General features: G+C 39.2%; 2 protein-coding genes across 12 annotated transcripts in view; both read left to right on the forward strand.

Moving 5' to 3' along the window:
* The window catches only part of LOC128809668 (uncharacterized), a 21,190-nt gene extending 12,475 nt beyond the window's left edge, over positions 1–8,715 (forward strand). For 5 of the 6 annotated variants that reach the window (XM_053981835.1, XM_053981816.1, XM_053981856.1 and 2 more), the window contains 6 exons: positions 1,349–1,394; positions 1,694–1,753; positions 3,797–3,904; positions 4,959–5,055; positions 6,060–6,245; positions 7,058–8,715. In XM_053981835.1, the coding sequence (XP_053837810.1) occupies positions 1,349–1,394; positions 1,694–1,753; positions 3,797–3,904; positions 4,959–5,055; positions 6,060–6,245; positions 7,058–7,137 (577 nt within the window). In that variant the 3' untranslated portion in view covers positions 7,138–8,715. The remainder of the gene's footprint in view (positions 1–1,348; positions 1,395–1,693; positions 1,754–3,796; positions 3,905–4,958; positions 5,056–6,059; positions 6,246–7,057) is intronic. The other variant, XM_053981842.1, reaches the window with a different exon arrangement.
* A 2,029-nt stretch (positions 8,716–10,744) lies between these two features.
* The window catches only part of TEX10 (testis expressed 10), a 54,387-nt gene continuing 47,309 nt past the window's right edge, over positions 10,745–17,822 (forward strand). For 2 of the 6 annotated variants that reach the window (XM_054002431.1, XM_054002824.1), the window contains exons 1-3: positions 11,050–11,391; positions 14,016–14,204; positions 14,802–15,508. In XM_054002431.1, the coding sequence (XP_053858406.1) occupies positions 14,025–14,204; positions 14,802–15,508 (887 nt within the window). In that variant the 5' untranslated portion in view covers positions 11,050–11,391; positions 14,016–14,024. Of the gene's footprint in view, positions 10,761–10,811; positions 10,854–11,049; positions 11,392–11,542; positions 11,629–14,015; positions 14,205–14,801; positions 15,509–17,822 lie in introns of those variants that run through there. The other 4 variants (XM_054002607.1, XM_054002520.1, XM_054002765.1 and 1 more) reach the window with 4 other exon arrangements.

Genomic DNA, 17,822 nt, shown 5'->3' on the forward strand with positions numbered 1-17,822 from the left:
AATGTGTTCTAACTTTAAACCAGTAATATCTTTCCCAGACATGGAGGGCTAACACCTTTTGCTTGTTTATTGTTAAAGGAGAAATCTTCATGTTCCTGAAGTACATTTTTTCAGATTTGCCTTTCTGTGGAACAACTATTATGGAAAACAATGAGTTGAAACCAGATTCAAGTCCAGGTTTATGAATCTTTGTGTTTACTTACTGGCCTTCAGATAACTAACAGTTCTGAATTGGAACCAGTTTGTGAAAACATGGAGAATAGGAAATGGATAAAAGCTCAGCTATCCACATCTGGAGATGCTGAGTTTATTTCTACCTGGTGCTGATCTTCATTGTGCAGTCTTGTACTTTTAAATTTTAAGAACAGCTTCCTTTGGAATATCACTTAATGGTTTTCTTTTAATCTGGCTCATATGGATTCTGGGTGACTATTAGCAGCCAGGTGTTTCAGTGAGAGACTGACTTGGAAGTTAGTTACTAAATTAGGGCTTCAGCTTCTTCCTGTACTATTTTTTTTTTTTGAGACTACTGAGAAGACATGAACTCAATATATAGTGTCTTAAAAGAATTAAGATCAGATCCTCATTGACAACTTCTTTCCGCTTGAAGTTTCTGCAGTGCCTGTTTGAGAATTTCTATGAGTCCTCATTTCTTTGTAGTTAAGTTTCTGAACAAATGGTCATCTGAAGATGCAAATTATTTTATCATCATCTGCTTTTACTAAACTTTTGATTCCTAAGAAACAGTTCAAGGCAGAAGAGGGCTTAGGCTTGGCAGTCATATGGTTTTGGTTAATTTAAGAAACACCCAGCCACTCTCAGCCCTGGTTCCTGGGCTTGCAAAGGGATGGAATGTATCTGTAGTAGTTGTAATGGCAGAACAGCACAAATATGGCACAGGAATGTTTATCCATATGGGCATTTTATGTCCATTATTTGTGTGACTGCAATGTAAAACACTAATTTTTAATAGCTGAATTTTTTAAAGGCGAGTTTATGAAGTGCTGATAAAAATCCATCTGTAATTAGGAGCCTTGTCTTGCTGCAATGTGTACAGAAATCTTAAAGCAATTGCCACCAATGTCAAGCTTTTTTATTAACTCTGGGTTTTAGAGCTTATGTGCTAGATAATCACACTAAAACAAACCCAAACTGCATAAATAATTTTTATGATGATCTGGGATGACTGGGATTTTTCTGAGGAAATAATATGTGACCTTTCTTTCAGAGTGTGTCAGAACTACTGTAGTAGTAGTGTATCAGGAATTTAAACTGATTATCAATTATTGGCTGGCTACACATTTTTGCTGGATCAGCCAACTGAATGTTTTATTTATTCTATTTTAAGGTGTGAGACTAATAAACAATCAGAGGAAGAAAACAAGGATGCCCAGGTGAATATTTTTCTGTTAATGGGTTACTCCAGTTTCCAAATAGTTGGGGGAATAATTAATATTTGATTGGCAATGGTGTTTGCTTACTCAATATTATTCCAAATAAATTAGCTACAAAGTTACTATTAACAACAAGGTTTTCTCCTACTTTGTTATGAAAACCTATGTACACATTTCATAACAATTTGAATTGTAGAGCACAAACAATTTGAATTGTAGAGTAACCATACTTATGATTGTTTATTTGTCTCTGCTGCATATAATAGATCTAAGGGCCTCTTTCTTTTTATGTTAAACAGAAAGAATTTATAGCGGATCCTGAGGAATTCACTAGTCAAGAAGATCTGTTGGGTTATTTGGTGAGTGTTAAATCTAACCTTACAAGATAAGTTTTGGAAAAAAAAAATGAAAAACTTAAAAAAGAAATCACTGATTTGCTAAGTCTAAAATGTAGCAAGTAATGAAAGGCAAAATGCAGGCAGTCTGGTAATCAGATTACCATTTTGCCAGAAGGCAGGATTCAGAAAAAAATAAATGTCACTGAATTTATAATGTGTCTATTAATTTTCAAGCTTCTGGAAATTGTTTTTGCCAAATAATGGTTTACTGTCAGAGAAATTACTTGCATTGAAAATTCTTTTTTTTTAACTGTATCTTAGCTTCAGTCTGTAACTACATGTTGAGGTAATATGACCTTTTTAAACTTTATTTCTCCTTTGTTTCTATAACTGGTCTGTAATTTTCAAATGAGGAATTTGGAAAGATGCAATTCAGTAACAGAAGAAGCAGAATGGAGACAAATATGAGAGACATGTAGAAAGGAAAGAAGGGATTTTTAAGACATAAGATGCAAGTTGTGTATTTAAAAATGGGGCTCTCCCACCACCCTGGCCCAGAGTGCCATAACTGCAAAATCTGCCTCTCTAACGTGTCAGAACACTGGAATTCTGTTCAGCTGTTGAAAACGTGTATTATGTACACATGCACAGCACTAACACAATAAGAGTGGAAAACTGTCAGTTTCCAGTTTTTAGATGTATCAACAACAGTCATGATCTTGCATATAGAAATGGTGATTTCCATAAAAGCACTGACAAACTCTATGGAATAGTTGCTAGACTGATCTACTGCATGTAATTTAAGCACTATTGACTATGATAAAATGGTTTTGTCCTCTTTTTTTTTATAGGAATTTATTAGGTATAGAGCTTACACCTTCCTAATAAAACTTGAATTTCTTTTGAGGCATCATCTTCCTTAGTATGATTGTCCTCTGAGAAGAAAAGAGGACTGTTGGGAATGTGATTGGAACAATGTTCTGTTTTGGAAAGTGTGAAAATTGTTTTTGCATCTAGAGTAATTTTTTTCAAAAGCTGCATTGATGTTTCTATTGTTGTCGGATTCAAAGATTTGTTATGTGGTGAAAAGTAATTTTACAGGTATCCTTTTTGCACTTGCTATTCATATTTTGTAAAGCTGTCCAATAATTATCTGTACTATATTTCTTTTATTACCTCATAGCAAAAATATCCTTGCCACAATTTGCTCTTCTTATTCCAGCTAGCTTTTGACAAGATCTTCATTAAATATAACTTGTGCAAACCAGGAGACAGAAATACTATTAGTGTTAAAAATGTAATACAGTCCCTGTTACGCTGTCTCTTATGAACTTAATGCTAAGTTTCTATTACTTATTTTCCATTGTCTGGTGTGTTTAGAGGTGTTTGTTTCTAATCCAGAAAACCTTGAGCTGTTAGGACACACCTGGAGTTCTGTTGCTTTGTTACCAGGAAAGAGTTTTCAGCAGAGCTTTCTTGGTGTAGACAAGAGGATGACACATGTTGCCCTCTCTGTGAGTGCTATTGGTGCTAGAACTTGCTTCCCTAGTACAGCTTCACAACTTCAAGACTGCTTTTTCCTCAGACTTTTAGGGGAAAAGAAGGTTAATGTAAGGAAAGGCAGCATGTACTTTTAAAGTCAGTAGCATTCTGGCTTTTTGCTACAATCCAGAGAAATGGGTTATGACTATATTGCCTCAGGGAAGGTATACACATTGAGTTGTATGCAGGCATCTTGGCAAGAGATCAAAATACTTAAGGAAAAGCATTATCTTCTATATATTTCCAGGCATATTTTTGTGTTATTCCCTTTCAAATTATTGTGTTGGGTAGCTGCATCTTCCTTCTCTTAGGTTTCTCTTTCATTCTACCTTCCTTCCCCCAATTTATGGGATTAAAAATAAAAACTGTATTTGCTTTGTAATTCCATCCAAGTCTGACAGAAGGGTAGAGACACAGAAAAAATGAGGTGCCTGCAGGTTTGTTTATAAATTTTGATACTTCAGTTTTTCTGACAAAAAATGTTTTATGGTGTGTTGTTTTGTTTCTTTTTTTTTTCCCTAGCAATGTTTTGAGATACTGAATGAAGATGATGCTTCATTTATCCTGAAAGTTACACAGACTCTTACAAATGCACTGGTGGAATATCGTCAGCAGGCTGCAGCAAACAAAGTAATGCAGATTTTGTTTTGGTTTTGTTCTACAAACCTGTAGATTCCTGTGATTGTGCATTTTTATTATTATAGATGATACAATAAAACAAAAAAATGCTGTGGAGACTGTATTGTAAATTTTGCTCGTTAGATACATAAATTTTGGTAGTGATGATAGGGTAAAATCTTAGCTTTTCTGTTGATGAGTCTTAATTTCTGTTCAACAGTGCTGGCTTATTTTTTATTGTTGATAGAAACTAAAAATCATCTTGTCACTTATTTCCCATACTTTTCCTTACATCTAAGTTTTTCTGCTACTTTTTCCTCTTTTTAATTCCGACTTAAGTTTTTCTCATCTCTACTGACTTGCATAACGATCCTGTTTTGTATCCCTTTTCTGTTCTCAGGCTTCACTTTATTCACCATGTTGTCACACATCAGTGACATGAATGTTTTTTCTTATACAGCTTCTGGTCCTAGTCTTTGGACTGTTCTTTCTGAGATCTCTCAGAAAGAGATTCTTCTTCCATTATTAGAAACCCAGTTTGCCCCCTCTCTGCTATTACTTGTGACTTACCTTTACATAGGCAGTACATATGGAGATGTTTTGAGCATTTTTCTGAGGCTGCTGACATGTTACAAAACAACGAAGTTCTAATTGAAATACTTTCTAACCTACAAGGTGTGGAAGACCAGAATGTTTTCCTACATTAGGCCTTGTTAGTATTCTAAACTGTGATCTTTCAGCTGGTAATTTTTTAGATAAATCTTCTGAGTATAAAATGCTTCCTTTTTAGATCTGACAAGTTGAGAATTAGACTCAATGAGTATGACTTCATTTCCTAAAATAGAGCTTCAGACATAGAGAGGTATGATGGGCAGTGTACACACAGAAGTTATTAGCCATTTGATTTGCAAAGAAGTACCAGCTTTTTCAGATTTTGTAGCAGAAATACTGGTCTTTTATTTGGTTTGTGATCATTAAACATGTAGTAGTTCATTGTTCCAAGTGGTTGTCCTCTTGAGATTTTAAACTTTTTTTTTTTTTTTTTTTTTTTTTTTTTAACTCATAGGACCACTTAGGTGCTGGATATAATGGAGAAGCAGCACTGGAACATTCCACAGAACAGCCTGTCCCCGCTTCAGCAGATATTAATGAGTCTGACACTGGTAATGCTGGCTTTGAAGTCTTTAATGTGGTTTAATCTTAACACCTAACCTTGCATAAGTGATAGTAAGCCTTTCTTCCTGCTTTTCTAAAAACAGTGCTTAAAAGCAGACTAAAGCCAGAGTCAAGTAGCTTAAATCAATAGTTTTGGGTTTTTTTCCCCATCCTCTACTAATATTAGAAAGAGGAGACTATTAAAACACATTTATCCTACTTAACTCTAGGATTTGGGGAGAAATTGAGTTAGTACCAGCTCTGACTTTCCTGTCAGTTGAAAGGCAGCTGTTTCTAAGGAGACTTTCAAAGTTGCTTTAGCTTCTTTTTTTTTTGCCCCAGTATTTTTTCCCCTTCTTGATGGAGGAGATGTTTCCTGCAGGTTTAGTCAAATCAAGATGTTAGTAGAAAGTTATGTGGTAGAGGATGGATAATTCTCTTTAATACCTGAATACTCCAGCTACTTGGCCTCAGTATTTCTAATCAGTTTTTTTCAAAGAATCCTGGATTTCTTGGAGGTAATTTTCTTCTGATAGAAACAAATGGCTGTTTTTCTTAAACCTAGGAAGTACATTGCTATGCTTGGAAAGGCAAGATACTCAGAATGCTAGTGAAGCTATTTTGTGTGATTTTTTTTTCTGTACTGTGTCAATTTTCTGTTTTTTTCTAGGAAGTTTAGCTTTTGAAAACCTTAATTTTTACAACAGCAATAGCAAAAATTGCAGTGACTTTGAATATATGAGATTTGAGACTTCTATTCTGTTTTTGTAAGCGTAATGGAAATAGCTTTCATCTACCTCCCCACCCTTGTTTCTCCATGATTTTCTAAAACTGGACAGCATTTCTGACTCGTGGTGGTTTGAAAGTGTAGCAAAGTCAAATGTGAACTATACCAGCAATGCTGCTGTGCCAGACTGGAAATGCTTGCTTTGAAAAGCCTTATTTAGTGAAAGAAGTAGTGAAGGCTCTTCAGAATCCTCTCTTACTGAAAAACAATATTTCCCTTCTTTAGACTCATCAGCTAAGCTGTTCTTACCAGCCAATGAAGATGAACCCCAGAACTTTTCAACTGGCTCTTTGGAAACAGCATATGAGAACAACATCACGACGGAATTTTTGAAAAGTGTAAGAAACATGAATGCTGAGGAAGTTACTGACACCCTACACAAAATAGTAGCATCAAATCCAGCTTTCAGAGGTAATTTGCATACACATGTACACACACACACATACACATATATAAACATATACATGACATAATTTATTAGCTCTGTGAAATATTAAGGACTTACATGGGTTGAAGAACTTTGAGGTATTAAGGAGGGTTGAAGAGAATTCTTTTTTTCCCACCCTCTAACTTTTGCAGGATCCAGTTTAGGAATGGTAATTCAGAATAGCTGCTTTCCCATAAAGGCATTAATAATTGCTGATTTTTAAAAAAATTCTTCTCTCATTTTTGCATAGTAATATTTGCATGGCAAGAGACAGTAAACTAAAACCAAATATATTATTAGAAAATTAGAATCTTCTCTGCTGTAAGTGGAGAAATGCTAGTTTTGTGAATACCAACAATTTTATTTACAATTTTATTTACCAGTTCCTGAAAGAAGTGTATTTGCCCAGTAACATAGAAATAATAATGAATCAAAGACAAGCAGTCTCCCTTTTGCTTACAACTTTCTAATAAGTGTAAGCTATTAAACCTTCCCACATCTTCAGTCAGCTACTGCTCTCTCTTCAGAAGCTTTATGTGTATGTTTCTAAGCTTCTCAGAGTGTGTAACCTCATAAAGGCTAAAAAAAGAACACTAAACATGAGTACATTGTAGGAAAGCTTACAGTTTCCAGGCACATACTGATTATTCTCCGTTAAGGTATTTTTCTTTTAATAAGGAAGGAAGGATCCAAAACTCAGCATCTGAATGTTTCGGTATAACATGTATTTTTAAATGAATTTTATCATAGAATTGCCTGTTTTTTGATTTTGTTTGTTTGTTTGCCTTTAACTAAGGAATTGATATACCGAATGTTATAAGGATCCTGACTGAAAGTGGAACTCTGAGGGGACCAAGCAATGGCAGCACACAGTGACATGGTACTTAATAGAGATAATATAGCAATGTTTATTTTCTGTAAGTTTGTTGTTTTACTTCATTTGACCTCAGTGGAGTTATTTTGTAACGTTTAAGTTTTGTACAGTGTTTTTTAAATTAAACTAATAACTTGGTTTTGATATTCTTGTTATTTATTTTTCCATTTAGCTGAAAGTTCTGTATTGTGGTAAGGTTGTAAAGCTCATTCTTTCTGTGTTAAAACAGCTTTTTAAAACAGGTAACTTGCTTTCTTTAGTATTATTAAATACTGTACACTGACAGTCTGAACTTTTCTTATTGTTGGTTCTTTTACAAAGAATTATCAGCAGAATGAACTACTGCACTCAGCACTACAAACTCACCCTACAACAAATGCTTGGAAGTTATTCCCTCTGGCTGCTGGGACTGACTAAAAAGCCTTTAATCAAAAACCCTTTCCCATAAAAGGGTTATGAACAGGTCTCCACTTTTTTTTCTTAATAAGATTAAAAATAATAATAAAAAGGCACTGCTGTCAGTCTTATGCTGAGATGAGAAGTGCCTGGATTATAGCTGACTTAGGGAGCGTAGAAGCTCAGCAAAGTTAGTAGAAGTTAGGTATATTTTGCAATTTTAGAGATAGATCCCAACAGGTGTAACCAGGCTCTGGCTAAGAGGCACTGATGTGGTGGCAAAAGTATCTTTTGTCTTTTACCCTGCCAGTAATGAGAATAAAATGAAAGCTAGCTTACGCTGTCCTTCAGGCTCCTTTAACATGAACTTTTTTCCAGCTAAAGTAGTATTGGTTCTGAATGAATGTACATGTCTATATATTAATGACTTCTACTTTTGTAGGAGGGTGAAAAAACGTTTTAAATGGTTATAAATTAGTTTGCTTGGGAAAAAATATTTTTTTAAAGTGATTAAAATTCGCTTCAGTTGTGATGCTGGGTAGCATTCAGTGGTTCTAATTAAAGCTCTTCATCTTTGCAGCCAAATACTGGTGTAATTTAGACATGCTGGGGCCAGATGGTAAATGAACTTTTTAGTGTTAACTTACGTTTTTTTTTGAGATCTGGATGGAATTTGAGAATCCTCATCCTGATGGTTTCACATCTTCATACCATGGAATGCAAGATGCAGTAAAACTAAGGTAACAAAGAAAGCAGCAACAAAATCTATGAGTTTTATTAAATGAACAGACCCAGGAAGGAAAACAGTTCACAGAAAAATTAAAACACTGTGTTTTAAAGAAACTCTGAGGAATTTCTGGAATGCATCTAAATCTGTTCTTATCAGAGGCAGAGATGGAACCAGAGTTCTTACAGTTCATTTACTCTGTATAGGAACAATTTTAATGCCTGCTTAATGGAGGTGAACTTAATCAGTAAAAATTCTGAATTCTGAAAATAAAAATAGAAACATCTTTTTCCTGTTTGTTTTCAAGATGCAGAACAATCTTTGTATTAAAATAACAAAACCAGAATATTCAGCTGTTGTAAATGACCATCTCTGAGACAGCTTTTTTTTTTTTTTTTTTTACTGTGGAGTCATTCCAAGTGGAAATAAAGTTACAATAAAGTTGAAATAACTTGGATTTGAGGTGGATTTTTTTACTTGAGTGCAGGAGGAGTATGCTGAAAAAGGAGAGACCCCTAAATCTGTAGTACATTGACATAAAATGGTTGAATGGTGTGCTACAGAGTGCTGCTGTACCTCTCAAAGACTGCTGAGAAACCTGAACTGTGTAAGAGTCAGCAAGTGTATGCTTCTGGAAACATTTTCAAAGAACACAGTCCAACACAGTCCATTCAGCTGTACAATTATTTTTATTTTTATTTTTTCCTTTATTATCTGGTGCAAATAGAGGCTGAAAAAGCATTGTATTATCTTATTCTTGTATCTGCCTCTGTTTTGTGATGGCTTGGTGTATTCTTATAGTAATGGAAAACTGTATATTTGTTCCAAAATACATTTAATGCTTTACTTGGGCCAGTACTGCAAAGTAAGGAAGAAAAAGACATTATCTTTACTGATAATATTTAAACAATGCTGTTGGCTGTATTTAATATTATACATTTTTGGTTTCTCACAATAACAGCAAGGCAGACTTCTGAGGTAACTAGAGAATAAAATTAAAAGTTAAGCAATAACAAAAAGTAAACCAAGAGAAAATTAATTTTCTGTAAAGCTTCATCTAGGTTTTACATATTTTACTCAGACCAGAGAGCTTCGAGGAAATGATTTTTAACAAAAAGCAGCAGGGAGAACGTGTTCACAGGATAATTGGCAAGAAATGAAAAGTTTAGAACGTTCAGCTGCAGAGTTAGTCTCGTGTGAATTGAGACATTGTTGTAGACAGGTGTGGAAAGATCTCATTTGTTTCTTCCTGGGTCTCCCAGGGTTTTGCACTCTCTGATACGGGAATTCATTACCCCTTTGGAGCAGCAAGCTGTATCCGAGTACCCACGTACAAAAGCGTGCAGCATGCCTCATGGTTTATATGTGAAATAATAACCTTGTGTATGTGAAATAATAGCAATAACCTCAAATGCCAATGCTAACTCTGCAGTGCCTTCACTGGAAGAATCACAGAATCTAATAGGTTGGAAAAGGCCTCAGATCAAGCCTAACCCAAGACCCAACACCATCACGTGTACTAAACAGTGGCACTCCTGTCTTTCCTTAAATACCTGCAGGGTTGGTGACTCCATCACCTTCCTGGGCAGTCCATTCCAATGTCCAACCTTTTCAGTAGAGGAATTCCTCCTGATGTCCTACCTAAACTACCCCTGACACATCTTAAAAGTGTGCCCTCTCATCCTGTTGCTGATTGCCTGGGAGAAGAGGGCAACCCACACCTGGCTGCACTCTCAGGTGGTTGTAGAGAGTGATAAGGCTTCCCCGAGCCTCTTTTTCTGCAGATTAAATAACCCCAGCTCCCTCAGCTGCTCCTCACAGGACTTGTGCTTATCTAGGTACTGGTTATTATTAATGTGTTGTTCTTTCTGCTGTGGTGCCAGAGCAGCCATGCTTCAGGGGAAGGGAGTGCATCTTCACAGAACCACAGAGTAAACCAAGGTGGAAGGGACCCGCAGCAATCATCCAGATCAGCTCCTGGCCAGGGCTATCTCCTGCACAGGATACCCCAGGAGTCACACCATGTGCTTGAGGGCCTTGTACAAACACTTCTTGTACTCGCTCTTGACGCTGTGACCATTCCCTGGGGAGCCTGTTCCAGTGCCCAAGCACCCTCTGGGTGAGGAACCTTTTCCTGATATCCAACCTAAACCTCCCCCGGCACAACTTCAGGCCATTCCCTCGGGTCCTGTCCTCTGGTGACCACAGAGATCAGTGCCTGCCCCTCCTCTTCCCCTCTGGAGGACGATGTACACAAGCAAAGCCCTATCCCAGACGAAGCCCAAGTCTTGGCGCGGCATTCCCGCCGGGCAGGGCACACCGGCGGGACCCCTGGGTCAGCCCGGCCTGCAGGGGGCGCCAGCGCGCGCGGCCGCGGCGGAAGCGCGCGTCCCCCTGGGCGCGCGGGGCGGGCGCCGGCGCCGCCGCTCACGTGGGCGGCCGCTTCCGGGCAGGCGCTCGGCGGGGGCGGAAGCGGGGCTGGCGCTGCCGCGCGCGTGGTTGGTGAGTGAGCGGGCGGCCGCGCGCGGGCGGCGCGGGAGGCGCCGGAGGAGGAGGAGGAGGATCGGGATCCCGAGCCCGGCGCGGTCCCTCTCGGTCCGTCCCTGCTCGCAGGGGCCGCCGCGCTCGCCCGGCCCCTGCGCCAAGGGCCGCCCGCCTTTTGTGCGACCCGCCCTCCCCTCACGTTCCTGCGCCAGGGAGGCGGCGGGAAAAGCGGGAGCCGCCGCGCCGCGGGCCGGGTGCCGCTCCCGGGGAAACCGGCGGCATCGGCTCCGCCGCCTCTGCCCCACCTCCCCCGGCGGCTTCTCCCCGCCGCCGCTCCCGCCTCGCCCGGCGCTCCCGGGGGCCGAACTTGCGGCCTCCCCGGCGCCGGGCCGGCACTGACGCGCCTTTATTTGAACGCCTCGTAGAGCGACTGGAGCGGGGCGGAGGGAAGCGGCGCTCGGGGAGCGAGCCGAAGGATGTCCCGGGACGGCGAGGAAGGCAGCGTGACGGCCTAGACCCGCGGGAGGAGCGGCCGCTCCGGCGCTCGGGTACGGCGTGCGCGGCGCGGCGTCGGGCGGTGCGGTGCGGTCCAGGTGGCGGCGGCGGGGGATGCGCTGCCGGCGCGGGAGCCGTGCGGAGGTGATCGCCTGTAAGTATCGCTGTGCTGTGCCGGGAGAGAGCTCGCCCGCGGGGAAATCCTCTTCAGATCGGAGCAGTCAGTTAGGGCGTGTGCCTTGCCTTCGGGTTTCTCAGGATTTTCCTGACTGAGCAAGGAAATGAGGTTCCCTAAGGATGCTGCGAGGGAGTGAAACCAGAATCATTTGGTTGATTGAACTCCAAGATCATCGGGTCCCACCTATAAGCGAATATTTTCTCCGAGCCTGAGGTGAGGGTGCCTGAGTGACATCTGAAGTGGTGTCTGAAAAGCGCTGCATGCTGCTTTATGTTTAAGGAAGCCTGCATCGATTGGTTTTAATGTTTTGGATTGTAAAACCACGTTAGTGCTTAACTGTTAGGTGCTCAGTCTTGTTGGAGGAGGGCCTGGTGAAAATACACAGAATCGCAGATTAGTTAGGCTTGGAAGGGACCTCTGGAGATTATTCAGTCAGTCTGCCTGCCAAGGCACTATAACCTAGAGCAGGTGACTTAGGAATGCATCCAGGTGGGTTGGATTTTCTCCAGAGACCTTATTGGGCAGCCTGTTCCTGTGCTCTTATACCCTTAAAGTAAAGAATTTCTTCTTCATGTTGAGCTGGAATTTCACGTGTTTTAGTGTACAGCCGTTGCTCCTCATCCTGTTGCTGGGCACCACTGAAAACACTCTGGCACCATCCTCTTGGTACCCATCTTGGAGAAATTTAAATGCAGTAATGAAATTCCCTCTCCGTCTTCCGCAGACTAAACAGGCCCAGCTCCCACAGTCTCTCTTCTGAAATGCAGTTTGTGTCAAAGGCAGTTGTTTCAGCAAGAAGTTTCATTGAAATAGTTACATACTTTCATCAGCTGTATACAGTTTTGCCTGATGTCTTATTATGTAGCCACTGTGGTGTTTACTTTGACTTTGGTTGTGTAAGGATTTTATCTTTTGTTATAGCATAGTACCTATAGATTGGAAATGGATAGGCTTAGATTATCAGTTATTCCCAGAATATTTTTTGTGAGGTAAGCTGCGCTGCTTTTAGTAGGAGAAGGGATATTCTACAAGCCTCCTCCTTTAAAAGAACTTGACTTTGTTCAGTTTTGTGCACACCTGTATTGTGGAGGTTTTATGCTGATTGGGAGCCAGACATCTACTCTTGTAAAAGCAAGCCTTGTAAGTGGAAATAACTTCTACATCAAAGGTTTCTAGCTATTTCTATATATCAAGTATTGAAATTCTTGTAATTATTTCCTAAAAAGATGCATATGGTAAAAATCAAACGTTTATAAAGCCATGGTTGTTATAGTTGGACACTAAAGGACCTTTTTCTTTCAGCACCAGGCTCCAAGTTTTTTAAAAGCCTTTTGAGTTGATAGATTACTTACGCCAAATTTGTACTTCAGTTAAAGTGGTCGTGCATATAATTTTTAACCTAGTGTGTGAAAAGCAGAAATTAAATTGCAGTCAAATGTTGGTGTAATCAGTTGTTTAAATTGTTTTAAAATAATAGAAAATGACAGTTTGTTTTAAAACATTCTGTAATGATTATTCTGTTGATGTATATATGAAATACTCTAGTACGGCACAAATTTCAGCTTGAAGTCCATTGGGAAAATCAGCTGTAGGAATGATGATCACATCCACCAGAAGAGAATAATTTAGAATATTTAGAAATTTCTGGGTTTAGTCAGTTGTATTGTTGGGGTTTTTGGCTTGGGTTTTTCTTGATTCAAGTTTTTTTTTGTGGGGAAAATGGATGGTGGTTTGTCTGGGTTTTTTTTGAGAGAATTAAATAATCTCTAGTGTAGTGTTTGTTGGGGCCTTGTCAGTGTGTTCATTTGTTTTTTAACCTGGTAGAAGTAAGAGTACTTCAGTATCAAAACAGAACAAAACCAAAAAGCTATTTAGAAACTTATGGGAGTTTTAATTTGTTTTGGTAATTTTACCTCTATTCCAGTATATTTGTACAGCTTACAAGTATAGTGGCTTAGATATCTCAGTTCTTATGCCTTATTAAAAATGTCTTTGTTTTTCTTTTTTTTTTAGTCTGTAGTTGCCCATTTGGTCTCTTCTTTCCCCCTACTTGTAGTTATATTTAAATGCACAGACTGGTATTTTCAGTGTAAGTTTTCTTAGGTTTTTTGTGTCCTTTTATTGGTGAAAGCCTCTTTAAACCTGTGATTGTACGTGTGCAGGCTGTGTGCTGTTAGCCATGGACTTGGTAAGCAGCATACAATTGAAAGGGAACAATTTGCTGAGCTCCTTGGCTTGACTAGAACTGAGTATGTAGAAAGTTGCTTTGTTGGCAGGAGCTTTTTAAAACAAAACCAAATCAGCAACTTAACTCTCGGTAAAGCAGTGGCAGATGCAGATATCTGGATGCTTTTTAATTAAGTAGTTCTCAGAGCAGAGATGGCCAAAGGAGCAGCAGAATGTTTTCTGGACACTGGAAGAACAGCTGCACGGAATCAGTTTGCATGTCTGTTTAGTCTAGCATCTTGTCTCAGGAGTGGACACTTGTTTATGCATAGACAAAAGAATGAAAGCAGTAGCTATTGTTAGGAGGTTGCTGCTCTTTGATGGAAAAACTACTTTTGTTGTGTATTTAATCAAATTACATTCTCTTTTTGCAGAGAATCAGAATGACTAAAAAAAGGAAACGTCAGGAGGATTTCCAGAAAGTGAAATTAAAAGTTGGGAAAAAAAAGCCTAAATTAGAGAATGCAACTGATACTACCTTCAAAACAAAGGCCATACAAATTCCTGAGCAGCTTAAAGAAGATGGAGTGCTTCCTACGCAAAATAGAAAACTTAACATAAAGGTATATTGTGATATTATCGTTCTGAAATAACAGAAAATTGCTTGCCTTTTATCTAGGTTGACTATGTTTACTGCAATTTGGGAAAAAAAACCCATTTATTAAAAAAAAAAAATAAATGCAGCAGCCTATCTGAATGCAGCCCTGTTTTTAAAGAATCTTGTATTTCTCTGTGGTGTGGATTTGTTTTCCTTCCTTTGTGTCATCTTCTGTCTTTTGCAGCTCTCTGCTTAAATGGAGGAAAGCTATTCAGGCTGAGGTTTTGTAGTTCTGCTTTTGAGAACAAGAGTGAGAGGACTTTCCTTTGGTCATCCCTCTGTTGAGTCAGTAGGGTTGTGCATAAATTTAAGAATGAGACCTAAGGACAAGTCATTATATCTTGTTTTTCCTATCACTGAATTCTGATTATTTGTTAATTGTTCTGCTATAAAATGCATACCATGTTCGTTCTAAACACATTTTGCTATATGAACAGCAGTACATCGTAAGAATATTCAGTATTTTTAAGTGTTTAGGAAAAATGTGCAGAAAATACATGGAGGAAATTTGAACAGCTTAAAATAATAATGATGGCAAGTGTATATGTTTGTTTCCTTCTAGGATCTGCTCTCACAGATGCATCACTATAGTCCTGGGGTTAAGCATAATGCACTTCTTGGACTCAAAGAACTCCTGTCTCAGTATCCCTTTGTAATTGATGCACACCTTTCCAGTATAATAAGTGAGGTGGCAGCTGTGTTTACAGACAAAGATTCCAATGTCAGAGGAGCAGCTGTTCACCTGCTGCAGTTCTTGGCTTCAAAAATAAGAGCGGAACAGATTGCTCCATTTTTTCCTTTGGTAAGTGCCCATCTCTCCAGTGCCATGACTCATATCAGTGAGGGAATTCAGGAAGATTCATTGAAAGTCTTGGACGTTTTATTGGAAGCATACCCAGCTCTTCTTACAGACCGCAGCATTATATTGTTGAAGAATTTTGTTGAGCTTATTTCTCACCAGCAACTCTCAAAAAGACTGAAAAGCAGGGACAAACTTTCCTGGATGCTCTCTGTTAACCCGAATCGCAGAGTAACTTCTCAGCAGTGGAGGTTGAACGTACTTACCAGGCTCAAGAAGTTTCTGCAAGCAGTGGTGGATGGATCCAGTGATACAGAGGATGAAGGGCTTCAAGAGCAGAAGGACAACTCTCATTCTGTGAGGAACCCAATATGTATTAGTTGGAAGCTCCATGCAAATAATCAGCAACATATACAACTGTTTGAAAGTGGTGGCTTACGACCAAAGATCAACTCATCATTTAGACTGAGGTGAGAAAATGTTGACTAGTTTGGGAATTAATTTCAACTATGTGACCGCAATTTAATTTTTTTAGTGGGATCGTCCCTTAGCCATATTTTAGGACACTTTGTGTAATGTGTAGTCTTACTGCAGGGGCTTGAAAATACAGCAGATAACTGTATTATGTGTATATCATGAACCTTTCCATTATAAAGTCTTTATTTTATGCTATTAATTATAATTTTAGATTATCAGCTCTATTGGGATATTTTTGGAATGCAAACTGATTTCTTGCAGGATTTCTAACAGACCTAGGAGCAAGTAGGCAAATTTCTTTATGTAAAATGTAAGCTTGTTTGTGATAATGAATTTTACTGAGATTTTGTGCTTTTACCTTCAAGAATCTATCATAAGCTTAGGAGTCTGTTATCTTTGACTGTAGCTCCTTTTAAAAAGGGCAGCAGGATGAGATGTGTCTGGTGGTATGAAGTTCTGCTGAGTTTCCAATTCTAGATATTTTAATCACTTCACCAGTTTATATATTCACTGTGGATGAAAGATGTCTCGGCTGAGGCATGCTGATGAATATGAAAGAAAGCGTAGTGTGCTTAGTCACAGAAAGGTTTGTGTGGGTTTCAGTAGTACTCTAAGCAGATGTGAGCTGAAGTTAAGGGAGAAATAAACAGCTGTTTTGATTTCTCTTCCTCCTCTCTGATTCACCCACTAGAAGTGAACCTCCCACCTCACTTTATGGTGCTTTTTGAACATTGCCATCCTCATATGCATTACTATGGATGTTACATACCTGCTGGCAGGAGACCTGGAATGGTGACTTAAAAAATGGAAGCAGTTTAGCTGTTACACAGCTCTGTTCCCTGTAGATACCAAGGTGGTTTGAAGAAAAAAACACTACACTTGTTTTACTGCTGAGAAGACAAAATAAGTGGTATAAAGCAGTTATACCAAATTCATCTAGGGAGTCAGTGGCAAAAAGGGGTATAAAACCCACTGCCTACTCCATTACTATGTCTGTCTTATATCTTTGAAGGAATGAAGGGGAGAAGAAGAGGTGTTCTTTCTGAATACCACAGGTTGACCTGAATTGGCAGGTGTTTTCAATCTCTGTCAAGGAGAGACATCCATTCCTACTCTCCTAGGCTTCCTCTTTGGAGGTAGCATATTACTTATGGTAGGTATAGGAAGCATATTAGGCTAAGTAAGAAGGTCAGCTTATTCTCCTAAAAGTGGTTGTCAACATAAGTGTTCAGTCATGACCAGAAGTATCTGCTGCAGGTAAAATTTTAGCTGGCAACTAGGCTGGTGATGCCCCCTTGAGGCAGGGGAAGGGTTCAGTGCTGAAAACAGAACAGTTCTGTTGAGTTCATCTTTGCAGTCAGAAGCACAAAGTTGTGGACCACTGTGTATCAGAGGATGCTTGTATTGTGCCCTGGGTGATATGCAGTGTATTGATGTACCAGGCCGTGTAATAGCTGAAGATGCATTGTATCCAAGGTCTAGGAAAATAAACTTTACATCTGGTGTCACCTGAATTGGATTCCACTTTTCTGAGGAGCTAGATTTTGGTGGAACATCGTGATGTGCTTCTGGTTATAAATACTTACAAAAAGATGTTTGCAAGCATGAGGAGGAGCCAGAAGAATAGAAGGAAACATGGCTAGAATCCAAGGCAAGATTGGCAAAGCAAGCTGATGGCAGCAGAAAAGAAGAATAGAAAGGGAAGGATCATCTGCTGAAGGTACTAAAATGTTCTCATTTTATTGCATCTGTGCATATTTTTGGTGTATTCGTTTTTCACAAGGGTACAGCTTGTTTTAGTGACTATGTGTGAAGTTCCATTAGTGAAGAGTTGTGGTGGTAGTTTTTGTATTGGCCACTGAAAGAATTTCTAATAATCTCAAGGTGTTTAATTCTGTCACTTGCAATCCCAGTTGTTGCCTTTTACGGGCATTCCCAGACCTCTGCTATGGCCACTACTGCAAAGACAGAAATTAGTTGTAGTAAGAGGTGCAGTACTCAGTGCAGTACACAGTGTGTGTGTGTTTAAAGTCAAATAGTCAAGTCTATGACTAGCTAAGGATAATGAATTGACCAAACCATAAGTAATTATTTGCAGTGTGTGTGTATTGATGGTGTTCTCACTTACTGCAAGTTTCAGCTTTGTTCTTTACCAAGTAGGCTTCCAAACAGCATAATAGCATGCTAAATTTTTTAAGTTCCTTTATCTATTAAATCTTGTGAGCTCATTGGACAGGGCTGGCATGTCACTGACAACCTAGTGATTATGGAATGAGATTTTCTGAATCAGTTTGCAGCATTACTGTT

This window comes from Vidua macroura, chromosome 1 (assembly GCF_024509145.1).
Source record: "Vidua macroura isolate BioBank_ID:100142 chromosome 1, ASM2450914v1, whole genome shotgun sequence".
Taxonomy (NCBI): Eukaryota; Metazoa; Chordata; class Aves; order Passeriformes; family Viduidae; genus Vidua; species Vidua macroura.